General features: G+C 38.3%; 1 protein-coding gene across 1 annotated transcript in view; it reads left to right on the top strand.

Moving 5' to 3' along the window:
• Positions 1 to 5,125: 5,125 nt before the first annotated feature.
• The window catches only part of LCT (lactase), a 50,510-nt gene continuing 40,980 nt past the window's right edge, over positions 5,126 to 14,655 (top strand). The window contains exons 1-2 of the mRNA XM_042948589.1: positions 5,126 to 5,765; positions 13,229 to 13,308. Of these exons, the coding sequence (XP_042804523.1) occupies positions 5,126 to 5,765; positions 13,229 to 13,308 (720 nt within the window). The remainder of the gene's footprint in view (positions 5,766 to 13,228; positions 13,309 to 14,655) is intronic.

The raw sequence follows: 14,655 nt of genomic DNA, 5'->3' as shown, positions 1-14,655 counted from the left end.
CAATTTTGCCATTTGAGTAGGGGCTCCAGAGCAAGGTGAGGGAGGGCCTTACTGCAAATGAAGTCCTAAGTTTTTGCATATCTGATTAAGTGTGTTTATATTTCCACACATTCCACATGCCCTTTTCTTCTACATGTTACTTGTCAGGGAGGTGATGAAGTGGCTAATGGATGATGGAGCGTGTATAAGATCCTTATGAAGAAAATTAGACAAGTGTTTAGTAAGTGGATGTAACATGTTTCTGAATGGGAAGACTTGAATGTTGTCATTTGTTAGCTTATCTATAAACTTAATGTGTTTTCCACAAAATTATAACAGATGTCCATCAATAAGGAAATGACTACATAAGTTGTGGTACAACTATATTGTAGGATATACAAACAAAACTAAACCTGTATGTTTGAAATGGAAATATCTATACGACACATGGAGAAGAAAATGTGCAAATACAGCTATAGGAATACCTAAATATATAAAGACAGTATTAACATCCCTACAGGGAGAAATAGAAGTACAATAATAGTAGGAGACTTCAGTACCTATTGTGATCAATGAATAGATAATCCAGACAAAATATCAATAAGGAAACAATGACTTTACGATATTTTTAAGTATATTTATTTTGAGAGAGAGGATATGAGCAGGGGAGGGGCAGAGAGAATCCCAAGCAGGTCTCTGCGCTATCAACACAGAGCCCAATGCAGGGCTCAATCTCATAAATCGTGAGATCATGTCCTGAGCCAAAATTAAGAGTCTGATGCTTTGCAAACTGAGCCACCCAGGCACCCCAGGAAGCATTGACTATAACCAAGTGGAGTTACCAAGCATATACAGGACAGGACATTCTATCTAAAAGTAACAACACATTCTTTTTTTTTTTTAATTTTTTTTTAAGTTTATTTATTTTTGAGACAGAGACAGAGCATGAACGGGGCAGGGTCAGAGAGAGAGGGAGACACAGAATCGGAAGCAGGCTCCAGGCTCTGAGCCATCAGCCCAGAGCCCGACGTGGGGCTCAAACTCACGGACCGCGAGATCGTGACCTGAGACAAAGTCGGACGCTTAACCGACTGAGCCACCCAGGCGCCCCAACAGAACACATTCTTAAGCACACAGGGAACATTCTCCAGGGTAGATCATATGTTACACCATAGAATAAGTCTTAATAAATTTGAGATTGAAATAAGTATCTTTTCCGACCATAATATGGTGTGAAACTAGAAATCAGTTACAAAAGAGAACTGGGAAATCAACAAGTATATGGAGATTGCTACCAAACAACTAGTTTCAAAGAAAAAATAAATTCTAAAGTATCTTGAGACAAATGAAAACGGGAATACAACATACAAAAATTTATGGGATGCAGGAAAGCAGGGTTTTTTTTTTTTTTTAATGTTTATTTTTGAAGAGCGTGAGCAGGAGAGGGGCAGAGAGAGGGAGACAGAGATCCCAAGCAGGCTCCACACTGTCAGTTCAGACCCCTATGTGGAACTTGAACTCATGAACTGTGAGATCATGACCTGAGCCAAAAACAGGGGTCCAGTGCTTAACCAACTGAGCCACCCAAGCACCCCAGCAAAAGCAGTTCTTGGAGGGAACTTTTTAAGTTTTATTTATATAAGTAATCTCTACACCCAATGTGGGGCTGGAACTCATGACCCCGAAATCAAAAGTGGCCCGTACTTCCAGTTGAGCCAGCCAGGTGCTCCCTAAGAGGGAACTTCAAAGGGATAAATAGCTACATTAAGAAACAAACATCTCAGGAAAAACAAGCTAACTTTAGGGGCGCCTGGGTGGTTCAATAGTTTAAGTGTCTGACTCTTGATTTGGGCCCAAGTCGTGATCTCACAGTTAGTGAGTTTGAGCTTCACATAGGGCTCCACACTGACAGTGTGGAACCTGCTTGGGATTCTTTCCCCCTCGCTGCTCACACGTGCTCTCTCAAAAAACAAAAAAAGGAAAACCTAACTTTACATCTCAAAGAACTAGAAAACAACAAATGTTAGTAGAAGGAAGAAAATAACAGAGGACATAAAATAAAGACTAAAATGACAATAGAAGAAAAGCTCAAAGAAACAGAGCTGGTTTTCTGAAAAGAGAAAAAAATGACAAACCTTTAACTGGACTCACCAAGAAAAAAAGAGGACTTCAAATCCAAAGGAAAGAGGTGACGTTACCACAGATACCACAGAAATACAAAGCATCATAAGAGACTACTATGAGCAATTGTACACAAGTAGAACAACCTAGAAGAAATAAATTCCTAGAAATATACAACTTACCAAGACTGAGTCATAAAGAAAAAGTCTGAACAGACCAATTACTAGTAAGGGATCTGAATCAATAATCAAAAACCTCCCAAAAAACAAAAGTCCAGGATTAAATGGCTTCAGTGATGAATTCTACCAACCATTTAAAGAAGATTAATACCAACCCTCCAATTCTTCCAAAAAATGGAAGAGGAGGGAACACTTATAAACTTGTTTTATAAGGCCAGCATTAACCTAATACCAATATCAGACAAAGTCACTAAAAGAAAAAATTATAGGCCAATGTCTCTTATGAACATTGATATGAAAATCCTTAATATTAGTATACCAAATTCAACAATACATTAAAAGGATCATACACCATGATCAACTGGGATTTGTTCCAGGGATGCAAGGATAGTTCAACATCTACAAATCAATGTGATATACCACATTAACAAAATGAAGGACAAAAATCATATGATCACCTCAGTAGATGTAGAAAAAAAAAATTGACAAAATTCAACATCCATTTATGACTAAACCCCAACAAAAGTGGGTACAAAGGGAACATACCTCAACAAATAGAGACCATATACAACAAGCCCACAGATAACATCATACTCAAATGGTGAGAAGCTGGAAGCTTTTCCTCTAATGTCAGCAACAAGACAAGAATGTAAACTTTCACCACTTTTATTCAATAACAGTATTAGAAGCTTTGGCCAGAGCAATTAGTCAAGAAAAAGAAACAAAAGGCATCCAAATCAGAAAGAAAAGTATAAAATTGTCACTATTCGCAGATGATATATCATATATAGAAAACTCTAAAGACTCCACCAAAAAACTGTTGGAAGGAATCCACAAATTCAGCAAACTTGCAGGATACAAAATCAATAATAAAAATGTGTTGCATTTCTATACACTAATAATGAGCTATCAGAAAGAGAAATTAAGAAAACAATCTACTTACAATTGTATCAAATGCAATACCTAGATTAAAATACCTAGGGAATAAATATAATCAGGGATGTGTACACTGACAACCATAAGACACTGATGAAGTAAATTGAAGAAGATACAAATAAATGGGAAGATATTCCACACTCATGAATTGGAAGAATTGACATTGTTAAAATGTCCATACTACCCAAAGCAATCTATGGATTTAATGTAATCCCTATCAAAATTCCAATGGCATTTTCCATAGAAATAGAACGAACAATTCTAAAATGTGTATGCAACCACAAAAGGCCCTGAATAGCTAAAGCAATCTTGAGGGAAAAACAAAGCCCAAGGTATCACACTCCCTGATTTCAGACTATATTATGAAGCTGTAGCAAGCAAAATAGTATGGCATTGGCATAAAAACAGACACATAGATCAATGGAACAAAACAGCCCAGAAATAAACCACACATATATGATATAACATGAATAGCTAACTATCCCTTTTAAGCAGAAAAATGAAAAATTGACAAGGAGATAATATTTTCATTTTTCAAAGTGTCAAAAATGTGAAGTTTTATGACAGGTATTAGCAAAACACAGATTTAGGCACACCTCTAAACTTTAGGTAGGATTTAAATTTGATGAAGCCTATTTTGGATAACTATTTGGGTTTCAATCAAAATTCTAAATAGTAGTATAACACTGAGTCAGGAACTTAATTTCCAAGACTCTGTCTTAAAGAAATGGTCATACGTGTAGACAAAGATTCATTTACAACACATTACAATTAAGAATCAACCAGTACTCGATATATGAGAGGTTCAATTAGGGTACATCCTTATGGGGCATACTATGCATCTGTTAAAAAGAAGCGGGTCTAGGGGCGCCTGGGTGGCTCAGTCGGTTGAGTGGCCGACTTTGGCTCAGGTCATGATCTCGTAGTCCGTGGGTTCGAGCCCCGTGTCGGGCTCTGTGCTGACAGCTCAGAGCCTGGAGCCCGTTTCAGATTCTGTGTCTCCCTCTCTCTGACCCTCCCCCATTCATGCTCTGTCTCTCTCTGTCTCAAAAATAAATAAAAACATTAAAAAGTTAATAAAAAAAAAAAGAAGAAGCGGGTCTATATTTTCTGATATAGACAGAACTCTGAGAACTGTTAAGTGGAAAAAAGAAATCTGAGGAACAATACATAAAGTATAATCCCATATATGTTAAATTATATGTTTAAAATGTTATACACTTATGTATGTTGGCATTTGTGTATATGTAGCGTTCGTTGAGTTGCACTGTTTCAAACACATTGAAGAATGATCTCTTTTAATTCTCACAATTTATCTACTCATCATTGTTACCAATGAGGAAACAGAGGCACAGACAAATTAAGTAACTTTCACAAGATTTAAACCTGCATAACCATTCAGCTACATAAAAAAAGAAAACTGGAAGGAAACAGTGTTTAGAGTGCTTACCCAAGGAAGGTGAGGGGAGTTGGGGAAGAGGAATTTGCAGGTTTGTCTTTTACGCTTTTACATTTGAATCTTTTACACAATGTGTTCATCATTTACTTATATATTTTTAAGGGGGAAAAAGGTTTGGCAAGGGATGCAATCTTTGTTCTGTTATGTAAATGAGTTTTTTGTGTATAAACAAATTTTAAAATAATTTGAAATTAATAAAAAAAAACACGGAGAACTTTTCCCTTCAGACACTTTCCAGGTTCATCTGCTTAAATTGTGCGAAATGTTTGAGGTCTTTGTGTTATCTCTTATGGTCTTTAAATTTTTGATATTACACTGGTAAGCCATGTACTGATTTCATTATCACAGATAACGCAGTTAAATATTAACTGTTAATAATCACTTAGCATTTTACAACCTGGCTGTTGTTATAAAGTAACGATTCCATGTACTTCCTAACAGGTCCTTGAAAATGGAGCTGGCCTGGAATTCAGTCTTTATTGTCCTCCTGAGCTTTTCGTGCTGGGGGTTAGATTGGGAATCTGATAGAAAATTCATTTCAGCTGCTGGTCCTCTCACCAATGACTTGCTATACAACTTGAGTGATCCACTGGGAAACCAGCGTTCTAATTTTGCAGCAGAGGACAGAAGCATTTATGTTTGTCGCCAACCACTGCCCGCTTTCCTGCCGAAGTTCTTTAATAGTGTTCGTGCCAGTAAGATCACCCATTACAAAGTATTTCTTCCATGGGCACAACTTCTCCCAACAGGAAGCTCCAAGAACCCAGACAGCAAAACAGTGCAGTGCTACCGGCAACTCCTTGAGACTCTCAAGACCGCACAGCTTCAGCCCCTGGTCGTTCTGCATCACCAGACCCTTCCTGCCAGCACGGTCCAGAGAAGAGAAGTCTTTGCTGATCTCTTTGCGGACTATGCCACATTCGCCTTCCACTCCTTTGGGGACCTGGTTAAGATCTGGTTCACGTTTAGTGACTTGGAGGAGGTGATAAAAGAGTTTCCACACCAGGAATCAAGACCTTCACATCTCCAGACCCTCACTGATGCCCACAGAAAAGCCTATGAGATTTACCATGAAAAATATGCTTCTCAAGGTAAGTACACACAACCCTGATAGCTGACCCACCTTCTCCCTTCCTCCTTAAAGCAGGACTTGGCATTTCTTCCTCTTCAGTAGTCTTGTCTTTTGTATTCATTGGTGAGAAATTAATACTGTATTGAAGATACTCCCGTGGAGAGAAGCAGGGGTGGTTTATATTGCATAGTTCCAGCATTTCCTTTGAAAAATGTCTTTTAAGCACCCCTTCTCCAGTCTCGAGTCTGTGAGAGTATCTTTCTGTCCTTCCTACTCCATTCCTGCCTCCCTGCCTCTCCAAGGCTTCAGGATTGCCAGTCTTCCCTCAGTCTCCCCCTTTTCTCATGCAAAGCAAGTTATGCATTCTAGCTGAAGTTTACATTCCAGCAGAGAAGACAACTACAAAGATAAAATAACGATACACTGATTGGTAGTGAGGAGAGAGTAATTGCAATTGTCCATATTCCTGCTTTATAAGTAATTGAGGTTCTGATTCAGTAGGTTTAGGCAGGATGAGTACATTTGTGATTTTAATAAATTCCTAGGCGAATCTGAGGTATACCAATTTTAAGAACCAGTTTTGGATTATATATGCTTTCTGTTTTTTATTATATACTCTGTGTATATTTGTATACATAGTATATAACATAATGCAGACTTGTATATTCTACTTTTTAAACTTTAGATATTTTATGAGTACATTCTCATTTTATTAAAAATAAATATAAAATCCACCTATGAACGGATCATAGAGTTTTAAATATTTCTCTCACTTATATATGTCATATATATGTAAGTTTAATTTTCACATTACAAAATACATTGCAATGAACATTCCTATATATAAATCTTTGTCTATCTTCCATTCAATAAATTCTTTCTGATTCTTAGAATTGAAATCACTTGTTCAAAAAATGTGCATTCTTTAAGACTTTAAAGCATGTTGCTAAATTATTTTCCAGAAACACTGTAATAGTGTATACCAACAGTTATAAAATTTTTCTGACCCTACTCAGCCTGTCTTCAATGATATAATCATTTTGTTATTGGTAATTTGACAGCTGAAAACTATTATCTCCTTATATGCCTCACTGGCACGTATTTGATTATAGAGAGATTAAACATTTTTCTATGTTAAAAATGAAAGCAGGGCAAGGGAAGAAAGAGTATGAGTGTGGAGGGAGCTGGTTCAGATAGGGGTGTCAGGAAGACTGTCCTCAGGAAAGCCAAGGGAGGGAGCAAGCAAATGGATTAGAAAAGAGGATTCCAGGAAGAGGTTAAAGCCCCTGCATGGAGACAGTGAGAAGCCACAGTCAGTTTAGTGAGCTCTCGGTAGAGGGTAGGAGATGAGGAGAGGCTGAATTTGAAACTGCATTCTTTGGAAAGCCCGTCTTGGGGGCAAGTGAGCACGTAAATATTTGTTGGCTGTAATTCTACTGAAGAAGTGCTGGGTAAATGAACTTTGAAAGAAGGCAAGATTGAACTTGGTCCATCTCAAACAAAGGAAAATCTATCTTGTTTTGAGGACAGACTCTCTAGAATTATTTTGATTATAAAGTAGATATACATGTTTATTAAAATGTCTGTAGATTCCATTCTTAAGTTTCATCAGGTTACTAAACACTTTCTTTTTTGAGCTCATATTTTCCTTTTCTGCTCATTCCTCTCATCCTTCATTTTGTGTTTCATCAATATCACTAGATTATCTACCCCAATATAATGCAGGACACAAAGTAAATTATTTTTTCAGTCTCCTTCTTATTCCAACAGGTGGTTTTCCTTCTTTCTCTCTTTCTCTTATTTTCCACTCCTTTTTTAGTCCAATCCCATAGCCTTATTGTTCTTTTTCAAATATATCACCTAATATACACAAAACAGTTGTATAACATGAGTTGGTTAAAAGCAAAATACTATAAAAAATTACTGAACTGCTTTTTTTTAAAAAAAAAGCACAAAATTCTATAAAAATGCCCATGGAGTGACCTCTGAATCCAACAATTAAAACAGAATACCACCTCACGTCAACCAGGATGGCTGTAATAAAAACAAAACAAACAATAACAATTGTTGGCAATGATGTAGAGAAACTGGGACCCATACCACTGGTGAAGCCAGTGGTATGGTGAAGCCATTTTGGGAAACACTCCGGTAGTTTCTCAAACAGATAAACTTTATTTTTTGATTTATTTTTTTAAGATTTTATTTTTAAGTAATCTCTATACTCAGCATGGGGCTTGAACTCACTTTGTGAGTTCACAAAGTGAACTCCCCAGATCAAGAGTTGCATGCTCTACCAACTGAGCTAGTCAGGAACCCCTTGAAACAGATAAACTTTAGAGTTACCTATGATTCAACAATTTCTCTTCTAGGAGTATGTCTGAGAGAAATGAAAACAAATGTCTGGAAGAAAGCTTATCACAAACATTCATAGCAACATTTTTTATAATAACCCAAAGTGGAAACAACCCTAATGTCCCTCAGTTGATGGATAAACAACATGTGGCATATACATACAATGGAATATTATTTACCCAAAAAGAAATGATATGTGCCACAACATGAATGTACCTTGAAGACATTAAACTAAGTGAAAGCAGCCAATCAGAAAAGACCACATATTATATGATTTCATTTATATTAAATCTCCAGAAGAGGCATAGAGACACTACAGTAGATAGGCTATATCTGGGGCTAGAAAAGAGAACAGGAAGTGACAGCTAATGGATAATGAATTTATTTTAAACATTTTTTTAATGTTTATTTATTTTTGAGAGAGAGAGACGGAGTGTGAGTGGTAGAGGGGCAGAGAGAGGGAGACACAGAATCCAAAGCAAGCTCCAGGCTCTGAGCTGTCAGCACAGAGCCCGATGAGGGGCTTGAACCCATGAACCATGAGATCGTGACCTGAGCTGAAGTCTGGCGCTCAACCAACTGAGCCACCCAGGCACCCCAAGGAATTTCTTTTTTGGTGGTGAAAATGTTTTGGAATTAGATATGGTCATACAGCTTTGTGAATATGTATAAAGATTTTATTTTTAAGTAGTCTCTATACCCAGCATGGGGCTGGAACTATCATCTTACTATCTCCATTCTCCTCTCCCATCTCAGTCCTAAGCATCTGCTAATTAACTTCCTATATCTCTAGATTTCCCTGTTCTGAACATTTCATATGAATGGAATAATTTAATATGTCATCTTTTGTGACTGCAAATTCTATTGGGGTTTGTCTGATGTTTCTCTCGTGAATAGGTTGAGATTATGGGTTTTAGGAAGGAAGATTACAGAATAAAGTGTTATTTTCATCATATATCAAGGATACAGACTATCACTGTGATTTATACTGTTAATATTGACCTTGATCACCTGGTTGAGGTTGTGTTTTTCAGGTATCTCTACTGTAAAGTTATTATTTTTTCCTCCTTTCCATACTGCACTCTTTGGAAAGAAGTCACCATACACGGCTCACACTTAACGACTGGGAGTTCTGCTCACTCTAATAAATAGTTTTTAAAAGTTCTTTTCTGAACTTAACCAAGGACACAAAAGACTTGTGCACTGAAAACTTTAGAACATTGCTGAAAGAAGGTAAAGGAAACAAAAATAACTGGAAAGTTATCCTTTGTTCATGGATCGGAAAACTTAATATTGTTGAAATTCCAGTACTACCCAAAGCAGTCTACAGATTCATTGAAATCCCTATCAAAATCCTAGTGACAGTTTTTGCAAAAATAGAAAAATCCATCCTTAAATACATATGGAATCTCAAGGGACCCCAAATAACCAAAACATTCTTGAAAAAGAACAAAGTTGGCAGACTCACACTTCCTGATTTCAAAACTTACTACAAAGCTCTAATAATCAAAATAGTGTGGTACTAGCTTAAGGATGGACATATACACCAATGGAATAAAATAGAAAGCCCACAAATAAACCCTTACCAAATGGTCAAATAATTTTCTACAAGAGTATGAAGACCTTTCAGTGGGGAAAAGAGTCTTTTCAACAAGTGTTCCTGGGAGAAGTGAATATCTGCATGCAAAGGAAGAAAGTTAGACTCTTACCTTGTACCATATACAAAGATTAACTCAATTATTAAGGATGCTCAATCATTGTGTAGAGCAAATGAAAACCACAACAAGATAGCACTTCACACCCATAAGAATAGTTATTATTTTAAAAAGCAGAAAATCACAGGTGTTGGTAGAGATATAGAGAAATTGTAATCTTTATGCATTGCAGGCAGGACTGTGAAATGGTGTAGCCCTTATGGAAAAGAGTGTGGCAGTTCCTCAAGAAATTAAACATAAAATTACTCTATCATCTAGCGCTTGGGTGTACCTACATAAAAGAATTGAAAGCAGGGACTTGAACAGGTATCTATACTATACCTATGTTCATAACAGTGTTATTTACATAGCTGAAAGGTGGAAATAACCCAAATGTCCATGGATGGGTGAATGGATAAACAAAATGTGCTATTTATACAATGGAATATTATTCAGACTTAAAAAGAAATGAAATTCTGACACCTGCTATAACATAGATGAACCCTGAAGACATTATGCGAAGTGAAATAAGCCAGTCACAAAAGGACACACATTGTATGATTCCACCTACATGAAGGACCTACAATAATGAAATTCACAGAAACAGGAAGTAGAATAGTAGTTACTAGGGGTTAGGAGGTCTGGGGAATGGGGAATTCCTGCCCAGTGAATATAGAGTTTCAGTTTAGGATGTTGAAAAAGTTCTGAAGATGGATGGTGGTGACAGCTGCACAACAATGTGAATGTACTTAATGCCACTAAACTGTACACTTATAATTTTTAAGGGTAAATTTTGATATATATATATATATATATTTTTTTTTTTTTACCACAATTTTTGAAAAATTCTTTTCTTCTTTTCTAATCTTTCTATATCTGTTATTATAAACCTCCTGTTTATGTGTTCAATGTGCTGCCAGTGGGGAGGATTCAGTAGAAGAGAGGATTCGGGCAGAGAGTTGGAGGCTGGGAGAGCGGGAACATTTCTCTTGTGGGAAGAGTAGAATTGCACACAACATCCCCCACTTGCACAACACTGAGACACAACCCAGGGTAACACCAGTATTACCTGCCTGCCCAAGCAGTAGTAGTAGCTTGAAGCATTGATATTGGCAGTTCAATATTGGCCAGATTACTTTTATTGGAGTATTTGAGGCAAAAAGGGAAGGAGCAAGAGGAAAGGGGGCTATTTTTTTTTTTTTTATAAACAGCCGCAACGGTTTTTAGTGGAACAACTTCCCTTTATGGTGGAAACAGGTGAGCTTATCCTTTAGTGAGGTCCAGCAATGCATAGGAGGGACAGGAATTTACACAATGCTGTGCAGTGGTTTTCTACACAGGCTTACAACAGTTCATTCTCAACCCACAGCAAATACCAGTTTTGAGCTAGACACATGAACACCTGTTCATGTCTTTGAGTTCATAGACATATGAACACCTGTTTAATTATGTCCAACAAAATGCAAGATAAATTTTTCTAAAGCAGAGCAATTATCCCCCTTTCAGTTCCATAGAAAACATGAACTGCAAGCTTCACGTGAGAATCTGGTTTTGAGTAATCTGCATTTGACAGTATGTTAAAAAGTATAGTTTATGCTTGCACTGGCAATAGGTTGGGAACCATGAGAATTTCTAGAACTTCAAGTACATTTGTTCACTCTAATTCTAAAAGCAGCTTGCAGAGTCAATTAGAAATTATCTATGGGGTGCCTGGCTTGTTCAGTCGGTTGGGCATCTAACTTTGGCTCAGGTCATGATCTCACGGTTTGTGAGTTTGAGCCCCACATCGGGCTCTGTGCTGACAGCACAGAACCTGGAGCCTGCTTTGGATTCTGTGTCTCCTTCTCAATCTTCCTCTCTCCCACTCATGCTCACACACTTTTTCTCTTTCTCTCTCTCTCAAAATGAATAAACATTAAAAAATTAAAAAAAAATAATCTGTGAGTTCATCTATTTAGGGATTAACTGTACTCTTATTTCATTTCTTTGGCCTACAGATTATTGTACATTTTAAGATGTTAAGCACAAGCTGGGAACTTATGTTCCATGTGTGCTGATGTGACGATAGAATGAAGAATAGAAATCGGTGAAAGGTGAAATGGATCCATCAGGGACAATCATTTGAGTAACTAGAAAATAGCGTTATCTTATCAGAATGAGGACTAAATGTCTGTAAGTGAAATTCCTGCTTAGGAGATTTCAAAGTTCTACCACGTTTATCAAAATAAGCTCCTTTTGGGGCACCTGTTTCTGGCTTAGTTGGAAGAGCTTGCGACTCTTGATATCTGGGTCATGAGTTCAAGCCCCATGTTGGGTATAAAGATAACTACAAAAAAAAAAAGCACTTTTGTAGTTGTGAGTGGTGGTTTCATTGTCAGCACACAGCCTTACAGTTTAACTCTCAAACTCTGATTTTATTTGGTTTTCATTTAGCGTTTCCAAACCACAGGTCTGCTATGCACCCAGTGCTGAAGTTGCTATCTGGAGTGATTGTTTTAAATTTTGCTCCTCAGCGAGCACACAATCCAGGGGGAGATAAAGACTCAGGCACATGAAAGAGTCAGTTGGCAATACAAACGGCTGAGGAACCCCTCCTCCGCAGCCGTGTTTCTCAAGTGGTGGTCTGAGGACGAGGGTCAGGAGCACCTGGGAAGCTTGTTAAAATGCACTGTTGCAGAGCCCGCCCCAGTCTGCTGACAAGCACACAGGGGATTTGGACGCACACAACTGCTGAGCACCACTGCAGGTAATCAAGTATCAAATCAAGTGGGTACACGCTACAGGTGTTTATAGTTCCTTCGTTTTCCCCTCCGTGCACAGGAGGGGCTGAACTGATGTTCAGGGCAATGAATAAGGACCGGGTAACAGCAGAAAGTGTTAAACAGACAAAGTGAGGAAGCAGTTCTCACCTCACCACCTTCTACACTGGAGGGGCAGGGCAGGGTAATTGCTTTTATTCTTTGTGTGTGTGTGTGTTTGTTATTTTGTTTTATTTTAAGAGAGAAGAGAAAGAGTGAGGGAGAGGGGCAGAAGGAGAGAGAAAGAGAATCCCAAGCAGGCTCCATGCTCAGTGTGGAGCCCAACACAGGGCTGGATCCCACCACCCCAGGATCATGACCTGAGACGAAATCAAGAGACTCTTAATTTCAGGAAGAGCCACCCAGCCTGCCCTGCTTTTATTCTTGTAAAAGACAAGTGTCCTGCATTTCTGAGTCCTGATTTAGATGAAACATTCTCTAAAGGGACTTTGTTTTGTTTTTAAAGGCACCTTGTTATCTAAAATCTTTCAGCTAGGGTAAAGTCATGTTAAGTGATTTCTTCAGAAATCATTTTTAAAGTCAGTGAACATGGAACAGGAAATGAGTCCCCACGCTGCTTCTGCAGCCCCAGCATCCTGCCTCACTCACCTGCAGCTGGTTTCTCTGGTTGGTTTTAGGCGGAAAACTCTCTGTGGTCCTGCAAGCTGAAGCAGTCTCGGAGCTCCTGCTGGAACCGTCCACGTGTGCTCTTGCCAAGGTGATGACAGCACCCCAAAATAGCAGTTGCAACATCTGAGGAAAGTTGTGATTTTCATTTTAGAACACTAGAGAAGTTTTCATCTGTTAGCCTGGCATTTTTATTAACTGCCTCTTCTGAATGCTGTCCATTCTCTAGATTCATGTTTACCTTACAAACAAAATCTCATTTATTGCGTCCCAGCTCTTGCTTGATCTAGTGTCAGCTTTTGCCTATGTAAATAAGTCAAATGCTTGTTTGCTCTGATTTTTTTTTTTTAACTAAAAGAGTCCAAAATAGCTTATTAGAGGAGAGGTGTGTTAATAGCAAAAGAGATATAAGGACAGGTAAAGGTTGTTTGTTTCTTTAAGTTTATCTATTTTGAGAGAGAGAGAGAGAGAGAGAAGAAAGAGAATCCCAAGAAGGCTCCATGCTGTCAGCCCAGAACTCATTGTGGGGCTTGACCCAAAAACCATGAGACCATAACCTGAGCCACTATCAAGAGTCAGACGCTTAACCAACTGAGCCACCCAGGTGCCCCTTATTTTGTTTTTTTAAATAACAAAACTCCCTAGAGTATCATCTTGTTTTCTGCCTCCTCTGAACATAACTTTTTAACTATAATTTTATTAACTATAATTTTAATAAGAAAAGTTAAAACATCTGAGAATTAAACAGCTTTGGCCTGTGTAAGCTTGGCTGCTGGGCAGTGTGGAAAATCACCTGGAAAAATAGCTGATTTCTGTAGTTTTGCAGATTTCTGTAGGGTGCTGTATAGATATCACAGTGCCATGTGACAAACACTGTCTGTCTACGTGGTGCCTGTGCTACGATGGGGGCCCCATAGGTCAGGGTCCGGTCCTCAGATTTACCATCTCAGGAACTTAAAATCCAGTTTTGATAAGATTCTGAAAAAATAGTTTCAAGGCTGACCATATGGCCAGAATGCCATCTAAATTAATTTACAAGGGGTGATAACCGCTATCGGTTATGAACTCAGGAGACCAAAGTGCTGATCAGAAAAGTGCTTGTCAAGCAATAGCCTTTGGACTGGTCTCTTTGCCCCAGTCCATGCCATGCAGTGCTTCTGGAGTTTCCATGAGCCCAGTTTTTATTAATTCCCTACTGGGAATCTACACTCAGTGCTCACTCTGAGATTCAAAGATGCATTGCATGGACGTGCCTGGGTGGCTCAGGCACCCAGTCAAATGCCAGTTAAGGCATTTGACTCCAGTCATGATCTTGTGGTCCGTGAGTCTGAGACCTGCATCAGGCTCTCTGCTGTCAGCACAAAGCCTACTTCAGATCCTCTGTCTTCCTCCTTCTCCCCGCACCCTCAAAAATATTTAAACATTAAAAAAAAAAAAA

The sequence above is a fragment of the Panthera leo genome, chromosome C1 (assembly GCF_018350215.1).
Source record: "Panthera leo isolate Ple1 chromosome C1, P.leo_Ple1_pat1.1, whole genome shotgun sequence".
Taxonomy (NCBI): Eukaryota; Metazoa; Chordata; class Mammalia; order Carnivora; family Felidae; genus Panthera; species Panthera leo.
The sequence above is the reverse complement of the archived record's forward strand: the minus strand, read 5'-3'. Positions and strand labels throughout refer to the sequence as shown.